This window comes from Lampris incognitus, chromosome 2, assembly GCF_029633865.1.
Source record: "Lampris incognitus isolate fLamInc1 chromosome 2, fLamInc1.hap2, whole genome shotgun sequence".
In the NCBI taxonomy this organism is placed as follows: Eukaryota; Metazoa; Chordata; class Actinopteri; order Lampriformes; family Lampridae; genus Lampris; species Lampris incognitus.
In genome coordinates this window covers 67,337,984-67,353,800 of record NC_079212.1, presented here as the reverse complement: position 1 = coordinate 67,353,800, position 15,817 = coordinate 67,337,984, and the positions used below count along the sequence as shown (strand labels likewise).

The following is a 15,817-nucleotide window of genomic DNA, read 5'->3' as shown; positions in this document are numbered from 1 at the left end:
CTGGAGAAGATGTCATGGTACTCGGTGAGCAGCTGAGTGAGCTGGGACTTGCATGCCTCACTAACCTGACAGGAGCTGAGGTCAATGTCACTGAGTCCGAGCTCTGACAAACTCCTAGCCGGCTGGACAGGGGGACAGGCACTATCTGTGGCGTTGGACTCATGCCTCCCTGCAACTGATTGCAGTCCCTGGAAAACATTAAAGTCCTCAATCGCCAAGCATGGAAACACATCAGCCAACTTGCAGTTCCTTTTCAGTGTGATGGCTTTGTCAGATGGATTGACAACAGTCATGGGTACCCACCTATCACCCCAGAGCGGTGTGACAAGTCGACCTACGAGGACACTGCGTGGCATGGCCTTGGAGTCTGTCGGCTCCACAACAACAGTGCTTCCAGCTGACATAGGCACCTTAGCAGGAAGTCTGCCCCAGACTAAGTGCTCGTGCCTCGGTAAGAGTGTCACGGCCTGGGTGAGCTTAACAGTACCTGTCTTCTCAGGAACTGCACCACCCCTCCAGCGCTCTACATTCGTGAACATGGACAAGAACTGTTCAACGTCAGGACTAGACGGATGTTCCTGTCTGGACGCGATGTCCCAGTACTCAGTACCACTATTGAGTACATGGGCCACATGTTTAATGACGTTTGTGCCGACTATCAGATCATCATGCTGACCGGGCACGACCAGAGTGGGTATGACAAAGGAAACACCATAAAGCTGCATGTTGAGGTCATAAAAACCATCAGGCCTAGTCTCCAGACCACCGCAGCCAATCAAGACAATGTTCTCTTCAGGCTGCTGCTTCTCAGGTAAAACACCCCCAGAGCGGAGCTTCTCTACTGCATTTTCACTGATACTGCATGACATAGAGCCAGTATCCAACATGCCATTAAGCTGCACACTCTGGTTGACAAGAACAGGAGCATAGAACAAGTCACTGAAAGCCTGAATCCTCTGTGTCGCCTGAATGACCATACGCGAACCCTGAGGTGCTTTGGCACACTTGTCTTCATACAAGTGAGCCAGGTCGGAGACATCAGTGAGGGATACATCTACATTACCCACACCATCCCTCTCTAGGTGTGGGTTCAGTAGTTTAACGGACGAGACTGACGACCAGCTCTTCCACCAGGCTGAGAACGGAGCTGGTTGGGCGGCTGAGGGTGAGGACAGTCCCTCTTCCAATGACCAGGAGACAAACAGTTTATACATCGGTTCTCCCGGCTGCAGTGGGAAAATGTGGAGTGATCCGGAGACTTACAAACCCTGCACAACCTCTGCGGTGCGTCTGACTCCTGCCCTGCGGCGCTAGCTGGCGGTTGAGTCTGCGTCGGTGTCCGGACTGCAGCGCTAACTGGAACCTGAGTCTGCATTTTGACCAAACGGTCTAGCAAGCTCACCAAACTCCTCATATAATCATCACCGCCAGAGACAGGTGCAGGAGACGGTGTAGGAGACCTTGCACAAAATGGTATAGGAGATGACGCATGAGCCGGGACGGGAGATAGCGTGTTCAAGTCGGGAGCCATGTCGACTACAGGGACATGAACCTGTGAATGGAACCTACGCTCTACCGCGCCTGCTTCACGTTGTCCACCTGCAGCAACACGGGACTTCCTCTCCAGCATGTGCTCATCAAGCCTCTCCTGGATCTCGCTAGCAGACCATTTCCCTGCGGACTTGAACTTAAAAACATTGGCAAGAGACTGATCTGGATAGTGTTTGATAAACATCATGCTTACCTCGTGGCTTGGCTCTTCAATACTACGGCCCTGCCACTTCAAGCATTCGTCAGCCACCTCCACGGTTTTATTAAGCCTAATCCAATACTCCATAGCGTCCTCACCTGGCTTGGGCAGCGTACTGTAAAAGTCCGCCAGGGGCATGCTCGAGTATGTGAAGTCACTAAAGTGTTGCTTCAGTACATCAAAAATAATGTGGGGGTTCGCTATGTGGTCGACAGATGTGTTGCGCAGCTTTATCCTCACCACGTCCCTTGCTTTCCCCATAAGCTTAGCTAGAATCTCATGTGACTGCTCACTAACTGGAATGGCTCGCTTCCTCAAATACAAAGTCATAAGGCTCTCCCACTCATGAACTGTAAACTTATCAGAGCTGTCGCCCCTGAAAATAGGAGGCTCCCTAGCGTCTGTCTGCATTACTACTCTAACACTAGGCACTGTCTCCGAACACTGTTCAGCAGACCTAGCACTGTCTGTGTGTGTGTTTCTAAGCATTTGTGTTTCCTGCAGCTTAGCAGTGATTGACTCTCCTATCTTCTCTGCTAACCGAGTAATGAGCATGGCTAACTCACCCACTGGCTGCTCGCTGTTACCCAGCACAGCCCCTTCGCTGATACCTGGCCTGGCCCGTTCTACGTAGCGTGTGGAGGTGAACTGAGGAGTGCCAAATGTGGTCGGGTCTCTAGGTCCTGGTGCTCTGGTGTCTGGTTCCCCGCCCTCTAAGAGCTGCCCGAAACTCCTACCTACACCTAGCCGTAAACCCCCACCCACATCTAACTGGTACCCCCTCTCCATAGCACACTGGCGATCCAAAAGATCCTGATCAGCAATGTTACCCCCACCTACGTACGAACCACCCTCTGCCATGTTCCTACCTCTAACACTCAGATAAAATAAAAAATAAAATAAAAAAGTGAAAAGCTCAATTCATTTAAATAATTGAATCTAGAAATCACTAAGAGATTGAAACAATCACACACAATCAACAAATTCACCAATAGATTAATCACATATGCACATATCCAGTAGTTTAGATCAAAAGATTATTCACACGAGTCCTTCAATCACATCAACATTAACCTTTTTTTCCTTTTTTTTTTCGTGTGTTTTTCTTCCTTCAGTATATACAAATGTCCTGTTCACAAGCCCAGTCCATGGTAACCACAGCTATGACTGTCCAGTGTCCACACAGCTCAACTCCAGTCCACTGTAACATGAGTGTACAGTCTGTAGAAATACCTGAGGACGTCTGGGGCTTGATGATGACAGCAGCCTCCCGCGGCGAGCAACTGATGTCACTCTCAGAATCCAGGAGGGTCACGGCACCAATGTAACGGGGGCAGTCCTATGCTGTTCTGTGCTGGTCAGCCTGCTGCATGCCCGTCACTCTCATCATTAGCTCTGCCTTGTGTTCTAGTTGGGTGGGGCCCCAGGTGTTGTGGGGGGCCCTCAGTCTCTCATCATCATCATCATCATCATGATCAAGGAAGGAGCGGGGACACACAGGACTCTATTTGGCCCACCTTGCCATTTATTTTGGTTTCAAACCCTTCGACAACCGTCCAGTCCTCCAGCGGGAGCGGTGTTTCTTACGGACGTGGGGGTCGAAGTTCAACCACTGCCCGGACTCCACTCGTGTGCGTTAGAAGTAGAAACCGTCCACGGGACTCCGATGTAAGAAAGGATAAACAAGTATTTTATCCCACAGCTTGCAGTATCTTCTTACAGGGATACTCAAGGTTACGTTCTCCTCAACCAGCAAAACTGTCCCACGGTAAGAAACACGTGTGACTCGGCTCGATTGCTGCTTGAGACTCCTCCCACAAAACAAAAATGGCCTCTCCCGCGTTCCCTCTTCCGTGTACCCACAAGACCTCTCTCTTAAAGCGACAGTACACGTATATGACGGTCGTTGGAAAACATACATAAAAGTAAATAATGACATAAAATAAAATGTAGTAAACACAAATAACAGCACACAGACAGGATTTGGTGATATTTCATACTCAAACAAAATAAAATAAAAACATTAATTTTAACCTGGTTACACATACCTGCACTGGAATATCTGCAGGAGTTACAAGATCAAGACGACTGAGAAGTGGTACCAACATCAGCCAAAAACGGTCACTGAAAACAATGATGTCACCATCCTCTGGGACATGCCTATCCACACTGACAGAGAGATAAAAGCCAACAAGTCCGACATCGTTATCAAGGACAGGAAGCAAAAGAGGTGCATGCTCATCGACATGTCAACACCATCCGGAAAAAAAAAAAAAAACACCTCACTGAAAGTCACAGAGAAGCTGACCAAGTACAAATACCTGGAGATTGAAATCAACAGGATGTGGAGAATGAAGACCGAAACAACACCAGTGGTCATCGGAGCTCTATGACTCATGAAGAAATGAATGGAAAAGTTCACCAACCGTATCCCAGGCAACATCAACATCTGTGCAGTCCAGAAGATCGCCCTACTCGGAACAGCCCACATATTACGACGAGTACTGTCAATCAAGTGACATCTGCCCTATAGTGCCTCGGGTCCATAGTTTGGACCCGGCTCTACAGGATGTCAAACAGGAAACGTGAAAGAAATAATAATAATAAAAATAACGATAAATGATAATAATGCAAATGAGCTTGAAGTAACATTACTTTCCACTTCTTTGTTGGTCATCCCCGTCTTTGTCAATTTCTTCTCCCGTTTTTCGTCGTTTTCCCTGTCTTGTTGTACCCCTAGCAGAGGCAGTGTGTCGCTGCTGGAGCTAAAGACTTCCAGGTTAACGTTTTCTTTTGCTAGCTAGCTGAGGCTGGGTGTTACTGCTGGAGCTAAAGACTTCCAGGCTAACGTTTTCGTTGCTAACTAGCTGAGGCTGGGTGTCGCTGCTGGAGCTAAAGACAATCAGGCTAACGTTTTCATTTGCTAGCTAGCTGAGGCTGTGTGTCACTGCTGGAGCTAAAGATTTCCAGGCTAAAATGTTTGTTGCTAGCTAGCAGAGGCAGTGTGTCTCTGCTGGAGCTTAAGACTTCCAAGCTAACGTTTTCATTGCTAACTATCTGAGGCAGTGTGTCGCTGCTGGAGCTAAAGACTTCCAGGCTAACGTTTTCATTGCTAGCTAGCTGAGGCTGTGCCTTGCTGCAACCGATGGTAGAAGCTTCCAGGCTATCGTTACTTGCTATCTCGACATCCTCCATCGGAATGTCCTGTTCTTCACTTTGTTTCTCTTTTTTGAAAAAACTACTTATTAGCGGGGTATTTTTTATTGTGGCCGCTACTTTCACTTCCTTTTCCTCTCTTCTTTCTTTTGGCAGCCCTGCTGGGCTTTTGGTTAACGCCGCCCATTTTCTGCTGCTTGGCAATTTTTCCCGCGCACTTCTCACTGATGCAACCTAACTGATAGTGGGTCTGGTAAAAATTAAAGTCCACTGTTTTTAACCTTGACTTGGCTCAAGAAAAACTGATCTTGAATCTGTGCAGTGTAAGCCACCTGCTCTCTATGCCCGCCCACCTTGACCGTTAACCAATCAATACAGTGTATTGCCGCTTGCTCACCAGTCACCGCTTGCCCAGACATCTCATCAATATAATAATCAATCACGAGATTTAATTTTCTTGGAAACAACTTTTATTTTATTTTGATTGGATAATTATCAGGAGAAGGGATCAAGCTTTGTGTCATATATCTGTGGAGCCTGACGGGGGGCCCTTTTACGCTTATAGGCCCCATGGGTGCATGCCCACGTTGCCCTCAAAGAGAGACTGACATGCCCTTTCTTAACACATTTTTTAACATTGGGAATCAACCGAAAATAGGTGTGGTTTTATGAATTCAAAGCTATTGGCTACTGTCTTCCTGACGTCACCGCGCTACCGCTACCGCTCATACGAGTGGTGTGAGCTGACGATAACGTCGGTTAATACCACAGTTCAGTGAGTATTTTGACTTCATAACTCAAAATCTGTTACAAACGACAATAGTACACAGGTGCGTGGATATAACGTTTTTATTTTAGGGTTTTAAACTTGAGCGGTAGCGCGGTGACGTTTGACATGGATCCAGTTATCCACAGCTCTCATACGTAGTGTAAACTACTAATAAGACACGTTAGTCCCTAGCTAACGGGTCTGATCCTTTAGCCGAGCGGTTAGTGATGTTGCCTTGTGGTGCAGTACACCTCGTATCGAATCCCGCACCGGGCAAGAAAATAACCGGTTACACTGGTGGCAGCGGTGGGATCCGGAAGTGTGCAGATCCTCAGACGTCTCTTCGCAGCGCGGAATGACAAAGCGCGGGGGCGCGCTTCCGGGTCTCTCTCGAGTGGCCGCAGACGCGCCGTTTTGGCCATTGAATTTCTCCGTGGTCACATTCCAACTCGGAACACAGCCTATCAACAGGAACTTTCAGATTTTGATGTCAGTGTCACTTTAAGGCAGACGCGGCGTAGTTTTTGACCCCTAATCTCTATGTCAGTGTTTCTCAACCCAGTCCTCAAGGAACCCCTATCCTGCAGATTTTCATTGTAACCCTGGATAGGTAGCCCTGCTTGTACTTACTCGACCAATCATCTCGCAGCACTTAATTATGCAAGGTGTGCAACGTCTGACAAAATTCATTGCTGATTGGTTGAATAACTACAAACAGGTACCTATTCAGGGTTGCAAAGAAAATATGCAGGATAGGGGTTCCTTAAGGACTGGGTTGAGAAACACTGCTCTATGTGAATAACAACCTGTTTTGTCTACGCCGCCTTTCTCTCTCATATCTGATAGTCAAAGTGCAATCACAGTGAATTCAAATAAGTCCATTTTCTCTGCCATGCAAGAGGAGACTGCAATGTTGATTTTACTATGTGTGTGTTTCCTGCATGCATTGATGCTCCCTCGTTCTCATTGTCTCTACTTGTATGAATTTTTTTTTTAACATTTGAAATGTTCAAAAGCCACCACTGCAATGTTTGATGCACTGTGAGCAGCCATCGACAATCTGTCTGTTTGGTCCTGTTAGCTGCTGTTCCCTTCCAACCACCCCCACTGCTATAGGCTGGAATCTAATGAAGACACGGCTTAGTTAAATAAACTGCTTCCTGGACATGCAAGCTCTTTAAAATAGAAAAAAGCAAAAAAGAAGCTCTAGCTGGGTACTAAACGTCCAGAGGCGGTCCTATCGAGGGATAGGAAAGTCTTCAAGTTTAAACAGAAGATTAAAAGTAAACCTTTGCTTTGAAGATAGAATCAGCCACAGCAGCGCACCGAGGGGATGGGGGGGGGAAAGAGGGGAGGGCGGAGGAAGCTGGAGGGCACGGAGCACAATGCAGGAGAGAAGCAAGGTCAGACCACGTGAAAGGTCAGAGGTCGCTCTTCTGTGCAAACAGGAAGAGAAACGACCGCACGATAACACGAGGTGGACATGGAGTCCGCTCCAAACACTGAACCAGCAACCTTCATGCCTACAACAATTTCACTCGCCGACTCTTCTTGAAGTCCGCATTCTCAGTAGCCAAACACCCACAATACTGTAATTACTGTAACTACTGACAAAATCGCAAGTCACTGGGATTTTTTTTGAGTCTTTTGCGAGGTCAAAAGGTCCAAACACAGGCAGCACACAGACTTATCTAGCATCACTCTGAAAGAAGAGATTATCACCACATGATGAGTCCTTCTACAGTCCATCTACAACAGACGCTTGGATTCGGTTTGTATGCCTTCCCTGTGACGACATATGGCTCCAACTTCCTGTGGAAGTTCCTTTCCTTTGTTCATGCCTCAGTGGGTGTCGGTGTTAAATCCGGGTCAAGTAGTCTTTACACGATGCTTAACAGCATGTGCCAGTCACATCAGTGATGATGACTCTGAACGTGTTTCACATCAGTTCTGTTGCAGTCTAGTGTTTGTTATAGCTTCCGTACTGTGGATGGCGTAACATCCACCAACACGGAATGTTTGTAAAAACGTCCACCCTTCTCGAAAGGGCGACGTTTTGTCTTTTCCCTGCCGAGGAGCGTCAAGCACATCAGCCACAGAATGGAGACGGACACATACTTGCAGTCACACTCGTATACAACCTCCTTCAACACACGCGCGCGCGCGCGCACGCACGTTCGCATACCAATCGCGTTTTTGGCAGTCATTAAAGACAAACAAAATCCTGGGGAAGTGGACTCCCTTGAGAACAGACTTATTTGGGAAATGTATATCCACAAACGGTGCGAGGGTGACAAGAGAAATCACGGGCTTAGAACGACCGGGATTTCACTCCTACCTGAAACGACCATGGGCGGTCAAAATGACGGCCGGTTTTTAAACTCTATTCTGTCAAGATAAATACCCAACTGAGATATTAATGCATTACATATGTTTGTATGTCTGTTATGGAACTACCTGACACCAAAATTAACATTTTAACAACTTTAATACTATTTTTTAAACAATTTAAAATGGCCGCTGTCCAACGCCTGTAAATACTGCAGCGCCTCGGTGGTAGTCATGGTGCGTCTGTAGCGGCGTCTGTACCCAGACATGTTGGACATAATCACACATCAAGTTTAGACTATTTCTCTGCACTGGAGGGCGCTAGTGTGTTTCTACGACAGAACAACGAACTTCACGAAGGAAATGATGCCACCAACACACGTCATAGATACTGACATGACGCACGGTGACGCGCAAATTACGAGCCGTCTTTTTGACCGGCCATGATCGTTTTAATCTAAAACTAATTTTAATGTAAATATATGCAATTTTAGGCGCATTCAGGGAGCGGCAGGTCTGTATCTTTTATTTTTCACAAATTTGTTAAACTTTGAAAATCCAAAACGGTCAAAATGACCGGCTTGGCCGTTCTAGTGTTACTGCCGCTGGCTGATGAAGCAGTCGGCAGAGGATCGGCTAAGGCTTAGTGACCGAAGGTTGAAAAGGAACCTGTTGTGGTCCAGACGCAAGGCGCGTCTCCGCCTGAGTCTCCCAGCTGGGTTCAATCAGCGCGCTCGTTGAGAGCGCAGCTACGCACCAGAGGCTCATCGGTGATCAGCGCACCTGAAGCCAATCTGCAGGCAGCTATAAGAGAGGACGCCGACGTGCAGTCGTTGCCAGATTGTGCCATCTAGTACGGTAGTTACCCAGTAGATCGCTAGACTCTTTGGCTGTGTTTTCTCCTGCGATTCCTGTGTTGTGATCCCTGAGCCTAATTCTGTCTCTCTTCCCCGTTCTCCCAGAACCCCCCGGTGCCGGTGCTTCTCGGGCTCCGTCTTCCTCGCGTCCCTTGTGTTCCTCGGACCCCTCCCTTGTGCTCCCACACTGCCTCCCGCAGAACCCCTACTCCTGGACTTGCGCTTCACCAGCACGCACACGCACCGACACCCTCCAGTCATTTACAATCCTGCACACACGCACCACACTCGCCCTGCACACAGATACATAGTCTTTTACACACCCCATATCCAGGACTCTAGTTGCACCATACACATCCCGCATTTCCCTTCCCTGAATAGGAATAAACGTGCCTACGGGCTTGACCCTGCCGGACCCCTGCACTGGTTCCTTTCGGACGTACACAACAGAACCGACAGAAACTGAGAAAAACACAGACAGGCAGACCAGGGTTATGCACGTGAAAGAAAGATGAACAGAAAGTAAGAAACTTAAGAGTGAAGCTAAAATGTACAACAGAGAGCGAGAGAGAGGGGGGGGGGGAGAGAGAAGGAGAGAGAGGGGGAAGAGAGAGAGAGGGAGGGGAGGGGGAGAGAGAGAAGGGGAAGAGAGAGAGAGGGAGGGGAGGGGGAGAGAGAGAAGGGGAGAGAGGGGGGAGCGGAGAGAGAAGGAGATGGGGGAGAGAGAGAGGGGGGAGGGAGGGGAGAGAGGGGGAGAGAGAGAGAGAGAGTGATGACAGACGGAAGTAGAGCTGATATCAATTTCCAATTCCGGTCACCGCCACAGTCAAGCCTGAAAATATCGGTGACGAATAGAAAACTTAATGCAAATTATGGTCCTGCTAATTACGCCTCTACACAATGGTAACGTAGCTGGCAATCTGCGTCAGAATATTATTAGGGATCATTTCAAAGTCCCTCACCCTGAATCAGTAAACGAGTCTGTCACTGTGAATCCAACTGGGTTATTGTGAAAGTGCAAGAGGCGCTGATTTTACATCAGGACAGGCCTGCATACACAACAACAGTAAGCGGGAATATTAGAACCACAATTTGACCCATCTGGTGGCTGTACTCACCCTTATTGAATTATACTTCCCATTTAATCTGTGAATTGCTTGCATAGGTCATGACAACTATTAAAAATCATCTCTTTCTCACAGACACACACACAGACGTCATCGCACACAACAAAACCCCAACAACCATCACCGCTTGGTTTAAATCTAAACCCACTTCTAAAACTTGATAGAGTAATCCAATTTCCACTGAATCAATCATGCGTCAATTAATTTCCTTTAACTAAAAGGTTTCCAAAATATTAGGCCATTTGCTGTGTCACATTTCCTGAAAGAACGACTGCAAAAAAAACAAAAACCAAACTTTATTATTTGGGCTCGAGGTTTTGTCAGCCTTGTAGGACTGTCCCGTACGTGGATTGGTGACCTCATCAGTAAAAGGTCAGCAGGTTAGCATCTTGGTGGAACCTCTACGTATGTCGTGGAAATTTACCTGCAAACACTCTGTACCCAGACATAATTATATGAAACAATTTTGGTTGATAATGAAAGACACAGTATTGTACAATAGCCAGACAAGAAAAGACAAATAGTATAATCCTTACTGGTGATTAGTGGGCTGTTGCTACAGACAGCCTACTAGCTCCGACACACCGTACCTTCAGGACATATGCACCATGCACTGGTACTGGCAGAGAAATATATTTTGTTGAAAACCTTAACACTGATACAATACACGTACAGTGATGTAAGTATTGTAGGTAATTCATCCCAGATTGTTAATTTACCAACAAGACTTGATGATATTTGGTGCTCAGGAATGTCCTCTTCAACTTGCATAGATCATCTACTTACTGATTCTGTGGAGATGTGAATTTAATAACAGCAAGTGAGGAAGAACCACTTGAGGCTACACATGATATTAACCATATTGTATTGAAGTGTGTCAAAATGTTGTGTTTCTCAAAGTGTGGATGAGACTTATGAAAGAATAATGCAAACCATGCCCAAGGCCTTGGTAGAAGAAATAATTGGCACTACCTATTTTCCAATACCATTTAGTAAACATGTGGCTGAATTTGACTCCTTAAGGCCACAACATGATAGATCCTCCCCCTCTTTCAGGGCCTTTGTGAATGGAATCACGAGTACATGCCTCAGGGTCTGGGACGCCACGGGGCATCAAGTCAATTTTATTTGTATAGCCCAAAGTCAAAAATTATAGATTTGCCTCAGGGGGCTTTACAGCAAATCAACATCATGTACTTAGACCCTCGCATCGGATAAGGAACACCTCCCTAAAAAAACCCTTTATAACAGGGTGAAAAAATAGGGAGAGCAACAGAGGAGGATCTCTCTCCCAAGACGGACAACGTGCAGTGGATGATGTGTTTGCACAATTTACACAACACAACACAGAAAGAGGATAACAGAATTACAATAGGACTATAAGAATGTGATGAGGAGGACGCCAAGCGGTGACCAGAATGCCACCGGAACAGCCCAGGACCTGAGCTATCACAACGTAGACCTGGCAGGAGGACAGACTACACGAGCACAGGGAAGACTCACATCACGCCATTCACTTACACGGGAGAAGAGACGCGAAATTACGTTGGTCACATTAGCTTTGTCACATTAATCAAACGATTCTCAATAGCGCCGCCTTCTGCTGACATAGTCAGCATTAACAAAGTGGATGACTTACTGGACCGTCCTAGACAACTGGGAGCAGGGGGACGGGGACAGAAGCGACTCTTCTTTTCCAGCCTGGTGACTGGGTCCTGGTGAAGTGTCTGAGGGGGGCGACGTTAGCATTCTCTGCATTGGAGAGGTACATACCAGGTTCTGCTCACTACACAAACGGTGTTAAAGGTGAAGAAGAGGGGCGTCCAGGTGCCGTAGCGGGCTATTCCGTTGCCTACCAACACAGGGATCGCCAGTTTGAATCCCCGCGTTACCTCCGGCTTGGTCGGGTGTCTCTACAGACACAATTGGCCGTGTCTGCGAGTGGGAAGCTGGATGTGGGTATGTGTCCTGGTCGCTGCACTAGCGCCTCCTCTGGTCAGTTGGGGCGCCTGCCCGGGGAGGGGGGGGGAACTGGGGGGAATGGTGTGATCCTCCCACGTGCTACGTCCCCCTGGAGAAACTCCTCACTGTCAAGTGAAAAGAAACGGCTGGGGACGCCACATGTATGGGAGGAGGCATGTGGTAGTCTGCAGCCCTCCCCGGATTAGCAGAGGGGGTGGAGCAGAGGCCCGGACGGCTCGGGAGAGTGGGGCAATTGGCCAAGCACAATTGGGGAGAAAAAGTGAAAGAGATAACAATATGGATCCACGCACCTCACTGCAAGAGGGTACCGATATACATAACGAGAAGGAAAATACTGGTGTATGTGTTAGTATCTACTGCAGGGTTGTACCTATGGCAGAGGTAAAGACACCAAGGACTTCGCTGTTCCATCTTCAGCATCCTTCTCCCGATACACCCAGCATCTCTCCTCCACACATGTCCAAACCATGTCAATCTTGCCTCTCTTGCTTTGTCTCCAAACAGTCCAACCTGAGCTGTCCCTCTAATATACTCGTCCCTAATCCTGCCCTTCTTCATCACTCCCAATGAAAATCTTATCATCTTCACCTCTGCCACCTTCAGCTCCACCACCTGTCTTTTCATCAGTGCCACTGTCTCCAAACCATACAACATAGCTGGTCTCACAACCATCTTGTAAACCTTCCCTTTAACTCTTGCTGGTACCCTTCTGTCACAAGTCACTCCTGCCAGCCCACCCAGCCTGCACTCAAGTAAATAAATCCAACCATTTTATATGTACTATAGTGTAACTGTCTGTTGTACGTATTCTGGTATGCTCTGTCATGTGTGGGCAGTTTACGTTGCTTACTTTTAGTCTTTGACTACAGATCAGCTATACTACGTTTACCTTGTCTGAACTTGTGCCTGGGGGCTCATGTGTAGCAGGACAAAGGAGGTGTTAAAAGTGCCCCATCCTCTGCCATATGGCGAGGGCCTGATAACAGAGGAATGTGTGAAAACCCTTTGAGTGTCACGGGAAGTGGTCCTGGGGGGTCCTGGCAGAAGGTGAGGGCAAAGGGAGATGACCTCTTTGAACGATATACAAGTTCTGTTACCCACCATGGTGACAGTTCACCAAGATAGGTAATGTCCTGCAGGACAGGATGGCAGGAGGCTCTGGGTTCACACCATGGCAATCAAAGCTGTGGCGTTGTTCTGCTGCAGGTTATAAACATGGTGCACTCCATGACTGGGACACTCGAGCGTGTGCACTTGTGTGTCTGTTCATTGAGCATATGAAGTTCGTATGAATTTACTGTAAGAGATATTTGTCTCACTCCTCATTTAATGTCAGACGACACCATCTACCTCAGGCATGTCTGTAACATCTATTCCAGAGTGTGTGATATACGTATTCTCTGCACCCCTGCACTTTATCGCCTCTTATTTCGCCTGTATGAGTCAGTCCTTGTGTATATATGTGAAGACTGTTGTGTTGTAGTGTTGTTATTCTATGTTAAGTACACTGAGAGAGCCACGACGCCAGAGTCAGATTCCATGTAGTGCAAACCTACATGGCCAATAAACCCGAGTTTGATTCTGATTCTCTCTTCTTCAGCTCCCTTCCGTTACACTGAACAGTTGACCCCAAGTGTTTAAACTCATCTACCTTTGCCGCCTGTACTCACCTTTACTGCCCAGTGACTGCTGGGATAGGCTCCAGCATCCCCCCCACCCTGAGAGCAGGATAAGCTGTTTGGAGAATGAATGGATGGATGGATGGATGGATGGATATTACTCTTTCCCCATATCTTCATGATGTGTATGATCAACTTTATACCTCTGTAGTTGTTACAGTTCTGCACATCGCCCTTGTTCTTGAAAATCGGTACCAGTATGCTTCTTCTCCACTCCTCAGGCATCCTCTCACTTTCCAAGATTGTGTTAAACAATCTAGTTAAAAACCCCACTGCCATCTCTCCTAAACACCTCCATACCTCCACAGGTATGTCATCAGGACCAACCACCTTTCCACTCTTCATCCTCTTCATAGCTGCCCTCACTTCCTCCTTGCTAATCCACCGCACTTCCTGATTCACTATCCCCACATCATCCAACCTTCTCTCTCTCATTTTCTTAATCCATCAGCCCCTCAAAGTACTCCTTCCTCCTTCTCAGCACACGCTCCTCGCTTGTCAGCACATTTCCATCTCTATCCTTCATCACCCTAACCTGCTGCACGTCCTTCCCAGCTTGGTCCCTCTGTCTAGCCAATCAGTACGAGTCCTTTTCTCCTTCCGTAGTGTCTAACCTGTCATACAACTCATCATACACCCTTGCCTTTGCCTTCACCACCTCTCTCTTCACTTTACGCTGCATCTCCTTGTACTCCTGTCTACTTTCTTCATCTCTCTGACTATCCCACTTCTTCTTTGTCAGCCTCTTCCTCTGTGTACTTTGTTGTACTTCCTCATTCCACTACCAAGTCTCCTTGTCTTCCTTCCTCTGTCCTGATGACACACCAAGTACCTTCCACGTTGTGTCCCTCACTATTTCCGCACCATCACCCAGTGTGTTTTAACTCCTCCCTGAACTCCACACAAGTCTTCCTTCTTCAACCTCCACCATTAGATCGTTGGTTCTGCCTTCACTCTCTTCCTCTTCTTGATCTCCAAAGTCATCCTACCGACCACCATCCGATGCTGCCTAGCTACGTTCCCCCCCTGTCACCACCTTGCAGTCTCCAGTCTCTTTCAGCTTGCACCACCTGCACAAGATCATCTGATACTTACTTACTGAACTTATTCATAAAGCGTGAACGACTACAACATTTCAGCAGTCATCTGAAAAGATCTCTGTGACACTGTTGTGTGTGTGTGTGCGTGTGCGTGCGTGCGTGTGTTTGCGTGTGCACACGCACTTACTAAGAACCAGAACTCCGTGCCGAAGTGACTGGGCGCGGTTGGGCTCCACCGTCACATTCAGCATGGTGGGGTTACCCGCGACGATGCAGACCCGGTTGTCTTGCTCCGCTTCTCGGAACATCCGCAGCAGCTGGTTCGCTATGATCCCGTTCAGCGTGGATATGGCGACCATGGGAAACACGAAGGACAAAAACGCATTAACCTGTAGAGGGGGACAAAGCGATGGGTAGAATTAGTAGGGGTTTCACTCCGAACGTGTTTGAACAGCAGTGTGTCATGGCCCAATAGACACCATGTCTGCTGCTCAGCAAATAATCCTGATTATATTCATTATTGTAGTTATGCTCTTTGCAGGAGTTTTCATTAATATATTCACTACCATTCAAAAGTTTGGGATCACATTGAAATGTCCATATTTTTGAAGGAAAAGCACTGTACTTTTCAATGAAGATAACTTTAAACTAGTCTTAACTTTAAAGAAATACACTCTATACATTGCTAATGTGGTAAATGACTATTCTAGCTGCAAATGTCTGGTTTTTGGTGCAATATCTACATAGGTGTATAGAGGCCCATTTCAAGCAACTATCACTCCAGTGTTCTAATGGTACAATGTGTTTGCTCATTGGCTCAGAAGGCTAATTGATGATTAGAAAACCCTTGTGCAATCATGTTCACACATCTGAAAACAGTTTAACTCGTTACAGAAGCTACAAAACTGACCTTCCTTTGAGCAGATTGAGTTTCTGGAGCATCACATTTGTGGGGTCAATTAAACGCTCAAAATGGCCAGAAAAAGAGAACTTTCATCTGACACTCGACAGTCTATTCTTGTTCTTAGAAATGAAGGCTATTCCATGCGAGAAATTGCTAAGAAATTGAAGATTTCCTACACCGGTGTGTACTACTCCCTTCAGAGGACAGCACAAACAGGCTCACAC

General features: G+C 47.2%; 1 protein-coding gene across 1 annotated transcript in view; it reads right to left on the bottom strand.

The window, feature by feature from the left end:
* Positions 1-15,817, bottom strand: part of LOC130108207 (neurotensin receptor type 1-like) — a 781,327-nt gene that overhangs the window by 710,735 nt on the left and 54,775 nt on the right. Inside the window, exon 2 of the mRNA XM_056275067.1 lies at positions 14,877-15,078. Coding sequence (XP_056131042.1) covers positions 14,877-15,078 — 202 coding nt within the window. The remainder of the gene's footprint in view (positions 1-14,876; positions 15,079-15,817) is intronic.